The sequence below is a fragment of the Musca vetustissima genome, unplaced genomic scaffold (genome assembly GCF_032173495.1).
Source record: "Musca vetustissima isolate MV318-11 ecotype Yass unplaced genomic scaffold, APGP_CSIRO_Mvet_v1 utg6724, whole genome shotgun sequence".
NCBI lineage: Eukaryota > Metazoa > Arthropoda > Insecta > Diptera > Muscidae > Musca > Musca vetustissima.
The window spans coordinates 234885-253647 of record NW_026885980.1 but is presented as its reverse complement, the minus strand read 5'-3'; the positions used below and the strand labels follow the sequence as shown (position 1 = coordinate 253647).

The following is an 18763-nucleotide window of genomic DNA, read 5'->3' as shown; positions in this document are numbered from 1 at the left end:
GGTCCAGATTTAGATATAGCTCCCATATATAGTTTCGTCCGATTTCAGGTAAATGGTGCTCCAAAGTCCCTATATATCTTTCGATTTGCACCAAATTTGGCATGACGTACTGAATTGAGCATAGAATTATGTCTGCCAAGTTTCGAGAAAATCGGTCCAGATTTAGATATAGCTCCCATGTATAGTTTCGTCCGATTTCATGTAAATGGTGCCCCAAAGTCCCTATATATCTTTCGATTTGCACGAAATTTGGTACAGCCTAATCAATTAGGTCTAGAATGATGTCTGCCAAGTTTCGTGAAAATCGGTCCAGATTTAGATATAGCTCCCATATATAGTTTCGTCCGATTTCAGGTAAATGGTGCTCCAAAGTCCCTATATATCTTTCGATTTGCACCAAATTTGGCATGACGTACTGAATTGAGCATAGAATTATGTCTGCCAAGTTTCGAGAAAATCGGTCCAGATTTAGATATAGCTCCCATGTATAGTTTCGTCCGATTTCATGTAAATGGTGCCCCAAAGTCCCTATATATCTTTCGATTTGCACGAAATTTGGCATAACGTACTGAATTGAGCCTTGAATGATGTCTGCCAAGTTTCGAAAAAAATCGGTCCAGATTTAGATATAGCTCCCATATATAGATTCGTCCGATTTCATGTAAATGGTGGACCAAAGTCGCTATATATCTTTCGATTTGCACGAAATTTGGTACAGCCTAATCAATTAGGTCTAGAATGATGTCTGCCAAGTTTCGTGAAAATCGGTTCAGATTTAGATATAGCTCCCATATATAGTTTCGTCCGATTTCATGTAAATGGTGCTCCAAAGTCCCTATATATCTTTCGATTTGCACCAAATTTGGCATAACGTACTGAATTGAGCCTAGAATTTTGTCTGCCTATATATCTTTCGATTTGCACGAAATTTGGCATTACGTACTGAATTGAGCCTTGAATGATGTCTGCCAAGTTTCGAAAAAAATCGGTCCAGATTTAGATATAGCTCCCATATATAGATTCGTCCGATTTCATGTAAATGGTGGACCAAAGTCGCTATATATCTTTCGATTTGCACGAAATTTGGTACAGCCTAATCAATTAGGTCTAGAATGATGTCTGCCAAGTTTCGTGAAAATCGGTTCAGATTTAGATATAGCTCCCATATATAGTTTCGTCCGATTTCATGTAAATGGTGCTCCAAAGTCCCTATATATCTTTCGATTTGCACCCAATTTGGCATAACGCACTGAATTGAGCCTAGAATTTTGTCTGCCAAGTTTCGAGAAAATCGGTCCAGATTTAGATATAGCTCCCATGTATAGTTTCGTCCGATTTCATGTAAATGGTGCCCCAAAGTCCTTATATATCTTTCGATTTGCACGAAATTTGGCATAACGTACTGAATTGAACCTAGAATGATGTCTGCCAAGTTTCGAGAAAATCGGTCCAGATTTAGATATAGCTCCCATATATAGTTTCGTCCGATTTCATGTAAATGGTGGACCAAAGTCGCTATATATCTTTCGATTTGCACGAAATTTGACAGACATAGCCCAACGGATGACCTATTTATATTTGTTTGAAGTCGATTTACATACTTTATGGATAGATCTAGGTAGATTCACATTTAGATAAATATTACATATTTTATTTCACCCAATTTCATGTTAATAGTCCTGTTTAATATACCCATAGTGGTGAAGGGTATCATATAGTCGGCCCCTTCCGAATTTACTACTTTCCTTACTGGTTACTTTTAAAAAGCCTACAGACGAACTAATACAACAAAGATAAACAAAACTAGGCAAACGATACCAATTCAAACAAAATAATAATAAACTTAACTTTTCCAACTTATGTTCGGTATTTTAAAGATTATAAGCACATTTTCTTATCAAAGTAACTGTAAAATCGGGGCTTTGCAGAGTTTTGGAGGCTGGCACACACATATTACTAAAAATTTAGGCCACGGTTTGTACATAACACCGTATAAATGTACATTCTGTATTTTGAAGTCTTTAATTTGGCATTTCGATTTCTTGTAGGTCTACGACTATGTTCGAACATAGTCTCTTTATAAAAGCATCTGACGGAACTTTTATAAAGAGATGTACTTTTAAGGTTTTAAAAGCATTTTTCAGCGGAGTGGCTGTAATTTGAAATATTTCGACGTACACTGGTGGCCGAAACTAATGTAGCTACAATTGCAAAATGAATAAATGTCCTGTAACATTTTTACAAATAAATTCAGAAATGAAAAAAAATTCTATGGAAAACAAAATTGACGCTCAATTTGATCCTTGGATATTCTATTCTTCTCCTCCTGAAACTGTGGAAAGATACTATTGTTTTTTATGGATATCTTTTAATTTAGTTATCTATGATACTTCAAAGATTTTTCTGTAGATTGAAGATCTAATGATTGTGCTGGCCATTATAAAACTTTGATTTTTGACTCCCGCAACCAGTCATTGACATGTTTGAGGTTATTGTCAAGCTGAAACACCCAAAACAAGCGGTATATTTTCTTCAGAGAATGGAGCAATAGCGTTTTCAACACATATGTATAAACATTCCGATCCATTACATCATAAACTCCATAAAAAGCTCCATAATGAGGCTGGAGTCTTTTATTTATATATTTTTCGCATTATCAGGGCTTATTTTTTTAGTGTGTCAGCCTTAAGTATTAAACTTTAATTTATCCGAGAACATAATATTTCTCCACTGAGTCGGATTCCAATTGATATGAGCTTTTGCGATAGCCAACCTGGCTTTCCGATACTTTTCAGAAAATAAATGGATTTTGGTCGGTTTCCAGGTATGAAAACCTATTACCATAGCTCGTCTACGCTCTGTCTTAGGGTTACATCCAACGATAATATTCTTTTCAGCTCGTCTAGAAAGACTCCTTTCTGGAAAAACTCCCTTCCGCTCGTCTGTGAGGACTCTCATTAGCTCATTATTCTACTAGTCTCCATCCATTCTACTCATCTATTAATACTGAATTTAGCTCGAAACTTTTCTCTCAACAATTCAAAATATATTTTTACAGAGTTGGTATTGGAATTTCTAACAGAGAAAGAGCTAGACAAATATAACTTCCACCACCCATACAAATTTTTACAATTACGAATATTAAAACCCACATCAAATGTATATTGTAATAATCTTTTTAGGTGACAAAGTACGACTATACTGCTCCGCTCACTGGTTATTTAAATATTGGTTTATTTCCTTATATATATTTTATATTCTATAAATATAGTTAACAAATAAATAATAAATATAACAACTTTTATCTACAAAACTCTTACATAATATATATATATATATATATATATTCTATTTATTGCGACTATATATATAAAATAACTTGTGGGTACTCAATACCAGATACTGGTATTTAATTCTCTAGTATTAAGAATTTAGTTTAGTTTTAGGTGGCTACATTTAAAAAAATGTCAACAACGAAATACTACAATAACTCACGTATTTTATGATATTCCTTATTAAATCTAAATATTATATTCAATAAAGAAATGAGAATATATGTATCTTTGCATTCTTGCTTGAAAAAAAAAACTTTTTAATAGCAGTTTTAATTAAATTAATAGCAATTTAAATGTAAAATGTTTTAAATAATTATTGACAACAACGCCAAAACAAAGGCTGCACAACTCAAATGTTCCTGTTTTAATATCAATTCTTAGATTAAAATATATTACAACATCTCGCACCTGTGAATACGGCCAACAAAATCAAAAACCTATCATTAAATTTGTAGTTTAAATTAAATTACCAACAATATTTTATATTTTTTTATAGGCTCTTAAAATTTTAATGTATTTCTAATCGGAAATTTATATCAAATAATATTAATATAGACATAATTCGCACTATTTTATGTATCGTATAGAAAACGATTTAATTTTCAATGAATTATAATGTTGTCGATGTCCATACAAGGTGTTCGCGATAACATTTCATCGTTTCGCGTTGTAGCTATTGACAGTTCTCTGTGATAACGTCGTTAAACGTTTAAATGATCCAAAATGCAAATTATGCTTTGATCGCACACTATGCTACGCATAATTATGCAAATGTTCGGATGCTTGGTGGGTAATACATATTTACAATTGTAATTGAATGAGCCATAAAACTGTCAACCGCTAACAAATGTCATAAATAAAGGCATCAGTACAAGGTGTTCAGAGTGCTCTAGATTGCTTCAAATCAAATCAATTAAATAATTTAGTTGATAGCTACTGGACAAAACAAATAATAACATTGTTGATTTATGTATATTTGTGATGTATATATTAACACTAGCAAAGTGCCCGCTACTTCGTATGCGGAAAGGGAACACAAAAAAATATTTCATATGGAAATCGTGAATACTGTATATTCCACCTCTATTTCTAAATCTAATATCAAGATTATTACCATTTAGTTCCTTTACACAGATTAAATATATATCAGATTTTAGCGAATACGTACAGGTTCCACATTTAGTTTCATTTAGAACTTTTCGAACACATAAGTACCATCAACACCACTAAATTTAGTACCAATTACTTCCAAAACTCCCTTGGTAGTTCGTTCTAACTCTCCGTCAGTGACCGACATTCCAAGTTTTAGGTTTCCAGCTCTCTCCGTTACCCAAATCCAAATTTAGTGCATTTTCTATTCTATTTACTATTCGTACACATAAATTTGATTTTCCAAAGATGTCGCCATAACTCAATACTACACTTTAACAATAATCTAAATTCCAAATCTCTGGGTTCAACCAAATCCAAATTTAGTACCATTAGTACTTCTTATACTCCTAAGTAAGAATTTCTAAAATCACATCAATCCCACACTCTAACAGTAATCTTAATTCGACCAAAGTCCAAACCGTACCAAATTTAGTACATTTCGTACTACTTTCAAATAGTAATCGTATGTCCAAATTTGAGCATTCCAGCTCTGTCTCTTCATTAAAAAACAAATTATACCATATTTGGTACCATTCTGTACTTTTCGTAGCCATATTACAAACCTATCTCAATATTCCATACCTGCTTTCAAATAGCAATCGTAAGTTCAAATTTAAGAATTTCAGCTCTGTCGTTCTATACTTTTCCTACACTCCCACAGTGGCAACTTTCAAAATTCGAGTTCTAACCGTTCACTCAAGTCCACATTGTACCAAATTTTGTGCTTTTCGTACCCATAAGTACGAATTTCCAAAACTACCTCAGTCATGCACTCCAATAATAACCTTAAGTGCACATTTAAGGATCCCAGCTCTATCCGTTCACCAACATGCAAACTGTATCAAATTTAGTATCATTTATTATTAGATCCAAATTGTACCATATTTAGTACCTTTACTTCGAATTTTCAACACTGTCTCAATCCTGTACTCTAACAGTAATTTTATTTTTAAATATACGTTATCCATCTCTATCCTTTTACTCAAATCTAAATTGTACTAAACTTAGTACCATTTAGTAGGGGAGAGGGGGCACCTTTGAACACTTTTTGCTTTCAAGCCTTATAAAATTTTTTATTTTATAATTTTTGGTTTCCTATAAATTTTAACTAATAGGTACTAATAGGTAACCTTTAAAATGAATATACATATGACATACTATAAGCTTGATAAATATACTTTATTACTGTTTTAATGGACGCACTCAAAGTGTTCAAAACTGCCCCCCCAGGGGGGCAGCTTTGAACAGGGGTTGGCATTTTTGAACGACATGGTTTTTACAGTGTTTATGTTCAAATATGTATGTATTTTATTCATACATATCAGAAATGCATTAATTCATTAAAAAATATATAAAATATGTTCAAAATTTAAAAAAATTAGATCAAAAGTTATTAAAACATGAAATGACTTAAAAACAAAAATTAATATGGTGAAAAATACAGTAAATTTCGTAATCTTATTAACCCATTTGAAATTTTGAGAAATCGAAGCCAAAAGTTAAAAACTCATTTTTTTACTCGAGTTTAATGGGCATGTTCAAAGGTGCCCCACCCATGGCATTTTACGTAAATTTAAAATAATTTTTTTTGTAATAAATATATATGAACGAAATTACATTCGTTATGTTTGAAATGATTGTTGGAATGCAAAAAACTTGTTCGACGAAAGAAAACTATCACAGAATTCTTCCTGCGCCCTTACAACCAAATGAATAAAAGATTACAATGACACTGAGAAAACATGGTCACCCATGCACAATTTTTCGACAACTGAAAAAGCAAGCCAAAGCAAGATTGCCATATACAAAAATGTGCTTGCGGGTCGGAAAAATATTAAACCAAGATTTTATGAGCGCTGTTCAAAGGTGCCCCACGTTCAAAGGTGCCCCCCTCTCCCCTACACATAATTACGCATTTTTAAAACTAACTCCATGTCTCATCCTACAATCCAATCCTTAATTTTAATTCCAATTTTTATGATTCCCGCTCACACAAAACGAATTGTACCATATTTAGTACCATTTAGTGCTTCTCGTATCCATAAGTACGTAATTCCAACACTACCTTAATGCTGTAATCTTTCATTCCAAATTGAAGTTTTCCATCTCTATCCGTTCACTCAAATCTAGTACTTTTATCCTACAATTAGTACTTTTATCCTACACTCCAACAGTAATTTTAATTCGAAAATTCTAGAGTCCAGCTCGATCGGTTCACACATAAATTAGTTGTACCAAATATAGTGCCATTTAGTACACATAAGTACTATGCTTCCATATCTCATTTCTATATTCCAACAGCAACCATTATTCTAAATTTTAGATTTCCAGATCTCTCCATTCACCCAAATCCAAATTGTACCAAATTTAGTTCTGTTTAGTACTTTTCGTACACATACATACGAATTTCCAAAGATGTGTTTATAGCTCAATCTTCAACAGTTATCTTACTTCCAAATTTCAGGTTTTCAGCTCTATCATTTCAAGCAAAATCCAAATTGTACTAAATTTAGTACCATATAGAACTTTTCGTACCAGTAAGTACGACTTACTACTACGACTTCTAAACTACCTCAATCCTACACTCCAACAGCAATTTTAATTCCCAATTTAAAGACATCAGCTCTATCTGTTCACCTAAATCCAACATGCACAAAATTTAGTACTTTTCGTACACATAAGTACGATTTAAAGCTACCTCAATCCTGTACTACAATAGTAGTCCTAATTCCGATTTTCAGGCTTCCATCTCTATACACTCATTTAAACGCAAATAGTACTAAATTTAGTACCATTTTGTACTTTTTATATAAATATGTACTAATTACATAAACCATTCCCATACATCAACACCACTTCCCTACCTGTATTCCATGTATAATTTCAAGATTCTAGCTATATATGCCTAATATATATACAATTAGAACTAATTTTAGTAAAGTTTAGTACTTTTAGTACACTTTAGTACACTTAAAGGTTGAATTTCCAAAAACCCTTTTGTACATCTTTCTAACTTTCCATCAGTGACCCACATGCCAAATTTCAGAATTCTAGCTCTTCCCGTTTGCCTAATACAAAGGGTACCATATTTGGTACATTTTAGTACTTTTCGTACCCTTCTAGTTCGAATTTCCAAAAACCAGCCTTATCTCACGCCTACACATCAACAGCAACCCTCACTAAAAATTTCAGTGAGGGCCCAGGCTCGGAATAAACATCCGCAGAAAATTTGAGTTCCGTGGTAGTTGTGTAGGGTATCGTATGGTCGGCCCCGTCCGACTATACTGCTCCGCTCACTGGTTATTTAAATATTGGTTTATTTCCTTAGTATTCTTATATGACGTTAGGTTCCCATTCAACGTAGCTATCAAATCGCAACACATTTAAGTAGACAGATATATAATGCAATTTTTATTATTATTATTTTTTTTTTCCGAACACTCGAAAATGAATTCACAAGGCTACATCCAAAATTCCATAACATAATTATGCGATTGAAAATTGAATTTCTTATACTCCCACCCACTCAAATACGACAAGTTTTAATGGCATTATTATTATCTGTCTAATAGAATTATATGTGAGATTACAAAACTCCTATCGAAATCAGTTCAGCACGGCTTAAAGCGATTAAGTGCTTAGCTACAGATACAGGCAAGCAATTGCACACTGCTGTCGTTTGTCGTTCTGTAATATTAATAATCCATAGGTAACAAGGTGTTGAAGGTGGTGGTCACTAGCAGCGGCACCTAAACAGCAATCTCTTAACATCTTAATATCATGCAGCCCCATTAAGACAAGCATTAAAATTACATCAACAACTGCAAAAAAAAACAAACTAAATAAGACATGAGTTTAATGTTGTGATAGATTTTAATACCATAAAAAGGTTAATTACCAGATTGCGATTCGTGCTGCAGCGAATTTTGCCAACATTGTAAGTTGGTTCACGAAAATCCTAGAAATGTGATTAAAACAGTCAGTCAGTCGTCATTCATTCCCTCGTCAGACATTTCATTTGCCGACAATCTGTTATCTGAGCAACTTGCAGTCTCTCGGTCTGTCTGTCTGTACTGGTGTAATTACCAGATACAAAATAAAAAAAGTTATTTTACAATAAATAAATTAAAAATTTTTGATTTCTAGAAAATCTTTTTGTTGGCTGGCTAGCCAAGCATTTCTTGCTGTTGTCGGCTATTTAATATGTTAGCTATTCATCAGTTGGCCTCGGTGTAAAGAAAATCCATAGATATTTTATTGAACCGACAGCTATTGAGAAGCATTTAATAGATCAACCGCTGGCATGGAATTCGAAATTGTTTATTCCCAGACTAACTCTATTAAATATTGTGTTGTGGCGCTCAATACAATGAAATTGTCAGTTGTTTTAATTATTATATAATAATTAATTGTTGCAGATTTGCCACCAGGGAAAGATTAATGTGACAACTTTTCTTTTATTAACCTATTGTTTGTGGCGGAGAATAAAATAATTAATAGATTAGAATATATTCTTTTAAGATTAGTATAAACATACTTATAAAGAAGGAAGGAAAATAATTTTAAGTCTGCCTTACGAAATGACATTAGAGAACAATCCATTCTACGTTGAAAAAATCGATTCAAATCTGCCGCACCCTCCTTCTGATACCGTGACATGTGGTCATCATTTTGAAAACATGAAAAACTTACATGAACTGAATTCAATTTGATCTAAATTTTGTTCATCGCAATAGTTTTACCATCCGTTAATTAAGCTCGAAGATCGAAGTAATTTCTCCAAAGGACATTTTTTGGTTTCCAATAATCCAGTGGATTATTAATCCCAAGGAACGCCTTCAATAAAATTTTTTCTCTTTACAAGGTATTGTTGAAATAAAATACCCTACAACGGGTTAATTGTTCTGCTGTGATCATATATAAATATATATTTATATACTAAATATAAAGACAAATATATAAATATGTATTTTGTAATAAAATTTAAAAATAATTACATAAATAAATTTATAAAAATGTATATAAACATTCATAGACACACAAGTATCCACGTTTGTAATCTCATATAATAAGTAATCAACTTTCTTTTTGTTACGTGTCGCAGTGAATTGGAAATTGTCACCTTTTACATACCTTTCAGTCGGTACAATTCTTATGAACAATTCACAATATCTATTCCCCCAACCCAAACTAGATATTAACTGCCACCAATCAACAGCGACAACAAAAACAATTGAAATTCCATTTCAGATGTCAAATATTGCAATCGTGTAAAAATGATTTATAAATATTTCCAGTATATTTTTAATTCGGTGTGTATTTTGTTCATATTCTGAACCTTTCAAATTTTCTATTTCCAATGTAAATGTATGTAGGTACTGTGTTGGTAATGTAAAGCACGTGAATCGCTGAAACATGGTTCATGTAGTGATGGGAAGTGAAAAAATCATGTCGCTTATTGTTGATAATAACAATATAAAAATATATTTATGTTCCTACAAAATAAATTATTCATTTCCTATTTTAAAGCAAAAAAAAACTTTGTTGAAAAATACAACGTTATTTTTGATTTTCAAAACAACCCTTCACCATGCACATAATGTTGAAAATAGGTACATATATAAAATCAAAATTAAGGAAAATATATATTTGACTATTAACAATTATTATTCTAAAAATTAATTTCTAAGAAATGTAATCATTTTGGTACCAGTATTCGTCTTGCTTCAGCTTCGCTGGCCTCTGTGGATCAAAATATGTAATTATGTTTTTTTTTTTTTTATTTTTGAACAATTTTGAATTTTTTAATTGTAATATTGTCTCTAAGTACATCTCCCTCTCTATAATTAGCTGAAACAAACACCACAAGTGCATATTTTTTGATTTTAATGACAACCTTCAAATGCAACGGATTGTTTGTATTCTCACATTTACGCAAAATTCAAAACAACAACAATTATGGTCAATTGTTTTGCAGTCAAGCCAAAAAACACGAGAACGAACAATTTGTTGTCTTCATTTCCGCAGCTGGTAGATCGGTCGGTACATTGTGGCATGCTGAAGACAAAACTGAAAACTTGTATTTCTCTGAATAGGAACAACAATAGCCAAAATAATTAAATGAAAACTAAACTCAAAATTGAATACATGACAAGAGACGAGTCTTAAAACATTGACAATGACACGACTCGACGTAATCACATTAATATTATCCACGACTATGGATTATTATCCACGAATTAATCTTGTAAATTATCACTCCATTTTAACGGGCCTTTAAATTTGGCACTTAAAAGAACATAATTGGACTTTACATGGCCACCTTGAAGTTAAATTTCCTAGTTTTAATTGCAGCCATTATTTTCTGAGTGCTCTTGTATAGTCACAAATTTTAGTGATGTATTTAGAAGGAGTGTCAATATCAACACATTGCAATCTTATCAAATATTGTCCAACTTGCCACCACCGGTTTGTTTTACCATTAAAGATACACTTCTCACGAACCATTGAGACACACACATATATGAAACGATTGTTGTTAACCATGTTTTCATATCTTCGCATCACAGAATGGAGGGCAAACTAGTGCGACGAGGAGAATCATAAAACAATTTGTCAATGATAAATCACGAAGAAACTTATATTTACTTAGCATATTACGCGATATTTTTAATTACTTAATTTTATTGATATACTAAAAATAGATACATAAATGGATTAAGCTTGTTAAACGCATTCGAATTTAGGTTGAAGTTTTAATTTTTTTCAGTGAGGTCTTTAATTAAAACAGGGTTTTAATCATTTTAATAATGATGATATAGAATAATCAAAAGATTGCTAGTGTACTATAATTTTATAAAACCGAGCGAAAATACAAATTAATTTATACATCAAATAAGATTCATGTATTTCTCATTTATTCCTATATAAGACTTTTACAATATTATTCGCACTTAATCTATCATTGCATCTTCATTGTATATCAGAAATTAAATAACATTAAAAAAGGTAATTTTATTACAAAAAAATATAAACAACTGAGGACAAATTAAGGACAAAAATCATTTAAGAATTTCATCAAATATTTGATTCTGCCTGACCCCCTCAGCTGATTCAATTTGTCTCCCTTTCTTTTATGTTTTTCTCTCGATTCAATTTCCTTTTGCATATCAAATATATTTCGTTTCTATAAAGAAGAATTGTATACATACATAAAATAATCGTTTCTTCATGATTATCGTGATTTATTTTCGAAAAAACTAAATTCACTTGAAAACTTCCAAACATCCAAGATTACAATTAATATTTGATTTGCAACTAAACATGAACATTTGTTATAAATAATATATTTTATAGTAATGATTTTAGAATGTGCTTTGGAGAACTTCCAAAGCAAAGACCATTACAAAGATTTCCAATGTGGCTACGATATTTGCGAAACACTTTGTGGCACTTTAATAACGAACATTTGGTGACAATGCAGTCACAAGGTATGCTATCTTTAATTACACTCGATTATAATGGAACTGAAACAAACAAATAGCAAGTATGCATATATCCACACATATGTATGTACATACATATATACTTAAGAATTTAAATTAAATAATTTCAGGTGAATTTCTTTGATTTACAATTATTTAGAACAATATGTGTACTTCAATACAATATTAACTTGATGGCAAATTAAAAATGACAAGGTCAAATATTTAGTTTTTTTTTTTTTTTTTTTTTTGTTTATAATTATCTTGCAAGCAATGTGAACAATTATACTTACTATTTATCTTCACCCTCCGTGTCAATTTCAGTTCTCCTATAAATCATGGGTACCATCGCCAAATTGTCCATTGTCAAGGGCAATCAACAAGAATTGATTCCACGTCACTTACACAGAATCTTTGAGGAAGGTGTGGCTCATCGTTCGCATAAAACCGCTCTAATACACTACAAAGATGCCAATACGGCGGCCGATTTTCAAAAGCAACTGCCCCGCCAAACGTCATATTTGGAAATGAATCGCAGAGCAAATCAATGTGCTCGCCTTCTAGTTAGGGAAGCCACACAACGTTTCCTCCAGCCCAATGCAGATGGTGATTATATAATTGCTGTTTGTATGCAGCCATCGGATGATTTGGTAACAACTCTATTGGCTATATGGAAGGCTGGTGCCTCATATTTACCCATAGATCCAAGTTTCCCAACAAATCGCATCCAGCACATTCTACAAGAATCCAAACCAATAATTGTGGTTCAAGACGACAGTGTGGACAGCAGTCGGTTCGATTCGACACTGGTTACTACCCTCACGATTTCAGAATTAAGTTTGAACTCGTCACAAATGCAGGGGACTAATCTGATGGCCTCGGAAATGTTAAGCAGCGGTGTCAGTAATTTGGCCATTGTTCTGTATACATCGGGAAGTACCGGCATACCAAAGGGTGTTCGTCTCCCACACGAGGTCATATTAAATCGTTTACAATGGCAGTGGTCCACATTCCCATACGCTTTGAACGAAACAGTGGGAGTATTTAAAACAGCTTTGACATTTGTTGATTCCGTGGCAGAATTATGGGGACCATTGTTGTGCGGTAAGTATTTAAAATCCAATTTAAGATTCAACACCATTCCACATTTACTCAATACAAACAAACAAATTTCAATTCCTTCCCTAGGATTGGCAATTTTGGTTGTACCAAAGGCAATAACTAAGGATCCCGAGCGTCTTGTCCAAGTGCTTGAGAAGTATAAAATACGCCGCTTAGTTTTGGTGCCTACTTTGCTGCGATCCCTACTTATGTATTTGAATTTGGATGGTGGCCGAATCACCACAGGCAGCAACGAAGGCAAACTTTTGTATAATCTACATATCTGGGTATGTTCCGGTGAACCATTGCCAGTGGCCTTGGCAAGCAACTTTTTTGATTACTTCCAAGAGGGTGTTCATGCCCTTTACAATTTCTATGGATCCACTGAGGTTATGGGCGATGTCACCTATTTTGCCTGTGAAACGAAGAAGCAATTGCAGCACTTAGATCGCGTGCCCATTGGTATTCCAGTAAATAATACCGTTGTCTACCTATTGGACTCTGACTACAGGCCAGTTAAGCATGGTGAGATTGGAGAAATTTACGTATCGGGTCTAAACTTGGCCGATGGTTATGTTAATGGTCGGGATAAGGAGAAATTTGTAGAGAATCCCCTGGCTGTGGAGTTGAGTAAGTTCTTGTGATGTCAACTGGCCGATTAGTATTTAATAATTTTCCGCCTTTCCTCTTGCAGAATATTCACGTATTTATCGCACTGGCGATTATGGTTCCCTTGCAGATGGGTACATTTTCTATGAAGGGCGTACCGATTCCCAAATTAAAATCCGCGGTCATCGTGTTGACCTCTCCGAAGTGGAGAAAAATGTTGCCGAACTTCCAATGGTGGAAAAGGCCATTGTGCTTTGCTATCATGCTGGCCAACTTGATCAGGCCTTGCTGGCCTTTGTCAAACTACGTGATGACTGCCCTCTCTACAATGAGTTGCAATTGGAAAGCAAGCTATCGGATAAATTGGCCGATTATATGATACCACAAGTTGTGTTAATCGAGCAAGTTCCACTTTTGGTCAATGGTAAAGTCGACCGTCAAGCCCTCCTGAAGAAATATGAAACGGCCAACAACAATGAGGGTGATTCAAGCATTGTGTTAGACTTCGACTATTCCCAAGTACCAGACGAACTGCGTCCAGTGGCTGAAGATCTCTTCGAAACCGTTGGCAGTGTTATTGGACGATCGACTCGGGCCACCTTAACTCCCCAAAGTAATTTCTACGAACTGGGTGGCAATTCATTGAACTCTATTTACACGGTAACACTGCTGCGTGAAAAGGGCTATAGCATTAGCATCTCCGAATTCATAGCCGCTAAAAATTTGGGTGATATCTTGCACAGCATGACCAAAGATCGTGAGATCAATATGGTGGAAGATACAGAAATTTGGTTAAGTGCTTGTCCTCACTTGGATATGGAAGCTGTACCCCTACAATACTCACACAAACAGGATGTCATCCAGTAAGAATTGAAATTATTGCATTCAAAATAGTTTGTTAATTAATATTTGGTTTTTAGAATTATCGTGGACAGTTTCTATGGAAAGGCTGACTTGGAACAATGGCTGAAACCGGATATATTACGCACCGATTACAGTGATTTAATATCGGTAAATATTAAAATAAAACGCCTACCTTATTATGCAGAAATAAACATTTGCCTTTTTTCTATTCCAGGACATTTGGGACGATTTGGTGGAAAAAGATTTGAGTTTTGTTGTGGTCGATAGGAACACAAATCGCATCATTGGCACATCTTTAAATTTCGATGCCCGCGATGAACCCGAAGTAGAAGTAAAATCAAAATTGATTGTTGTTTTCGAACTTTTGGAATTTATAGAAGGACCAATTAGGTAAATCGTAAACACTTTAATATGCAAAAATAGGCTACTAATTATGTTTTATTTTATAGGGACAACTACTTGCCCAAGGGCCTAAACAAAATTTTACATTCGTTTATGATGGGTACCAATGTTGATCTCAATGCTCAAGAGAATATTGCATGTATGCATTTTATGGAACATGAAGTATTAAAATTGGCTAAAGAGAAACAATTCGCTGGCATCTTAACCACCAATACCAGTCCTCTGACACAGGTAAGTTGAGTATGGAGCACGCTTTTTTGGATAAACATTTATATTTTTTATCTTATTTGTTACAGCAACTAGGCAATGATGTCTACAATTATAAGACCCTATTGGATTATCAGGTTAACGAATATGTGTTTACAGACGGTACACATCCCTTCGGTAAAGCACCCGACTCACAGCGAGCCATTGTACATTGGAAGGAAGTTACACCCTAAAGCTGATAAAATACACGTCTTTATTTTTAATGTCCAGTATTTAATGACTTAGTTTGTAAGGATAATTTAAGGAATTGCTCCTTTTAGAATGTTCTCTAGAAAAAATGCAAATATGCTCACTTCCAATGCAGGAAAAATTGTTTCCCAATAGCTATGTACCTGCTCTGAACATTTGAACTATGTTTCAAATTCTGTTCACATTTCATTTCATTGCTCATTTTCGTTTTCATTGGAAATAAAAAATCAATGTTAATTAGTTTTAAGATATATTCTCATATTTTCCATAATACTTAAGAAAAATAAATAAATTTAGTTTAATCATAAATTGGATTTAACTTAAAAATTGGTTACATTTTTTCAGGGAAATTTTGGTTTTATCAAATATTACTAAAAACCAATGAACATTATTAAAGAATTTATTAAAAAACCAGTTTTGGATTGGAATTTCGCTAAGTAGTAGATTAATATCCATGACGAGGTACTAAACTATATTCTTCCATGCCTTATTGTTTGGCGCTCAATGACACATTTCTCCCTCAAAGAAATAAGTTGTAATTTGGAGAACATAATATAATAATAATAGTTTTTATTTCAGTATTGTATTTTTTTTTATATATAAACAAACTGAGATTTAGCCTGACTATATTGCAAAAAGAAAATAGTTTTTATTTTAAAATTTAAATTATGTTGTTTTTCGCAATAAAACTAGTAAAAGTGGGAGCAAATACACACAAATGGGAGCGGAAAATTAGTAAAAATTAAACATAAAGCGTGTCTCTCATGACAAGGATAATTATGGATATTGAGAATAAAAAACAGTATTTTTTGCCAAATTTATAATTATCAATAATCATTTATCTGCAGTATCGTATTTTGGGGTATTATTATTCGATATTTCATATTTGTTGTGGCGCCTAAAAGTATTCAACAGTGTTTGTCTTTGGTAGTTGGATTACAAAATGCATAAAAATATTAACGGACATACATAAATCGATTCAAATCGAGATTAAAAATAAGGTAAATATTAAAAAAAAAGTTTGTACAGTCCACATATTTTTTTTTTTGAAATATCATCGTAATAATACACATTTAGATGCGATCAAATGCGATTTTATAAGATTCATCGAAATATAATATTCAAAACCAATTCTTTAAACAAAAAACATTTATCCAAAACATCTCAGTCGAGAATTTATGAACATTGATATGTACAGTTGTGTTCAAAGTGCCACGAGATTTGCTGCCGCTTTTCAGAATTTCTCTAGTTTTGTGAAATTTATTAAAAATATATAAATAATGCCAAAAATAAGCAAAAGTAAGTGTTTTGTAAAAGTATATTGTGATTTGATATTTTAATTATTAAACATTAATTTACTTAAAGGTATTAATTTTTAGTGGGAAGAGGAAAACCTTGCAGGCTGCGACGAGAGGATTAATTATAAAAATGATACCCTATGATATATATATATATAAACCCGTTGTGGCCCAATGTTGCCCGCAGGCAACAAAATGTTTTAGAGCTTAAATTTAATATGCAGCTGGTTGATATATATTCTTTGGATTTCGTATGTCAAGATCTAATTATGGACGACACACCTAAAAAATCTAAAAAATTCAATTTATTTGTAAAGTTATGAACTTTTCAATATAGAGAAGGCAAAAATGTGTACAGTACTAATTGATGTATGCAGTCCAAATTATTTAAATCGTACGAAAAGGAATATAGAGAAAATTTTAAAATGAATTTTCCGTCGATTTTCCATTTGGTTTTCTTGATACTGGACTCCTATTTGTACTGTATCTCCCAAATGAAAAGATGTAGCGATGCCAAATTTTGTTAATATCCTATTTAGGATAGTTGCATTGAATCTGTGAACAGTAAATGGTTCTATGATTACGGAAAGAATTTCGGGACACAAAGGGTTAAATAGCTTCGTATTCGATTTGTACGAATTTTGCCATTAGAACTATTTCTTATTCATGTAAAAAAGAATATATATATATATATATATATATATTAAGGAAAGCTGCATTAAATCTCTTAAAAGAAAATTGTTCTATGATTACGGAAAAATTCAGGGCAATATTATTGGATGCAGTGTTACAATGGTATTTAACGCAATAACAGAATACCAACCTCAATACATAGTCAATAATGTAAAGCATGCTGGGTTTGGACAATTTTTCAGGGCCAATCAATATGATTAATGGTATAATGGATAGAACAGAAATATATATTTTCGGGAATAAAAGTGTTGAAAACAATAAAAAGAAATAAAATTAAAAATAAGTTTTCTAAACAATTTTACAGTTCAGTACTTACAATTCAACTGCACTACTATTTTAATTAATTTCAATCTGATCTTCCAATCAATTATCAAAAATATAACTTCTTGCCAAAGTTATGACTTCCTAAATAGAATATGAACATAAATTGACGTTATTATAACCATGCATTCTTTCTGAATAATAAAATTCCAATATCAAGAAAAGCAAATGCAATATTGACGAAAAATCATTTTAAATAATTATTTTGGGATGTTTTAGCCGCGAATTTTTTCCATAAGCATAGGACTACTTTCCTAAATAGGACATGAACAAATGCATTCGGGAGATACATTCAATTCTTTCTAAAAGTCCAATATCATGAAAACGAAATGCAATATCGACGAAAAACACTTTAATTTATTCTATTTGTATAAGAATCAAAAATATTTCTGTGCGTACAATTCCAATACGAAGCGATTTAATTTTTTGAGTCACGAATTTATTTCCGTAACAATTTTCTGTGCACAGATTTCATGCAACTATCCTAAATAGGATATGAAAAAAATTTGGACTGTATATACAAATTGATACTGTACACTAGAGAATTTTTGGGCAAAACTAGCGTCGAAAAGGCAAATATTCATTTCATATCAAACTTGGGGAGAAATCTAAATATGTTGGCTGGAAGATACACGCTTAAGCTGGAGTTGCAATTCTATTAAATCAAATTATAATGCAATTATTTATCTAGCTTCATGGGGGATGTGCAGTCGTCATTTCTATTCCAAATTTTTTTTATTTATTGAGAACAAATATTGATTCCATTTGCAAGGTGCATAATGAGTTAATATATCAGTTATGAACATAAATCACATATTTGTTATATAAGCCAAATAATTATTGTTTTTCTTTATTATATATAATTTATATATTATTTTATAAACTCTAGTTACATTTTTTTAATTATATATTTTCTTTCTTTTTTGTTTTCCTTTTTTCTTATCAATATTTTTACGTAAGCTTTTTTTATTTTTTAATTAAAATAAATAAAAAGAAAAGACTCTGATTTCACCAATTAAATAAAGATTCCTAATGCCAGCTTATACTT

General features: G+C 32.4%; 1 protein-coding gene across 1 annotated transcript; it reads left to right on the top strand.

Annotated features, from left to right (window-relative positions):
* The first annotated feature begins 12307 nt into the window (after positions 1 to 12307).
* On the top strand, positions 12308 to 15387 carry LOC133333381 (beta-alanyl-bioamine nonribosomal peptide synthetase ebony). The gene is made up of 6 exons (XM_061541697.1): positions 12308 to 13702; positions 13767 to 14544; positions 14602 to 14692; positions 14760 to 14935; positions 14995 to 15178; positions 15244 to 15387. The coding sequence occupies exons 1-6, from the start codon at positions 12310 to 12312 to the stop codon at positions 15385 to 15387; spliced, it is 2766 nt and encodes a 921-aa protein (XP_061397681.1). The 5' UTR covers positions 12308 to 12309.
* Positions 15388 to 18763: the final 3376 nt, after the last annotated feature.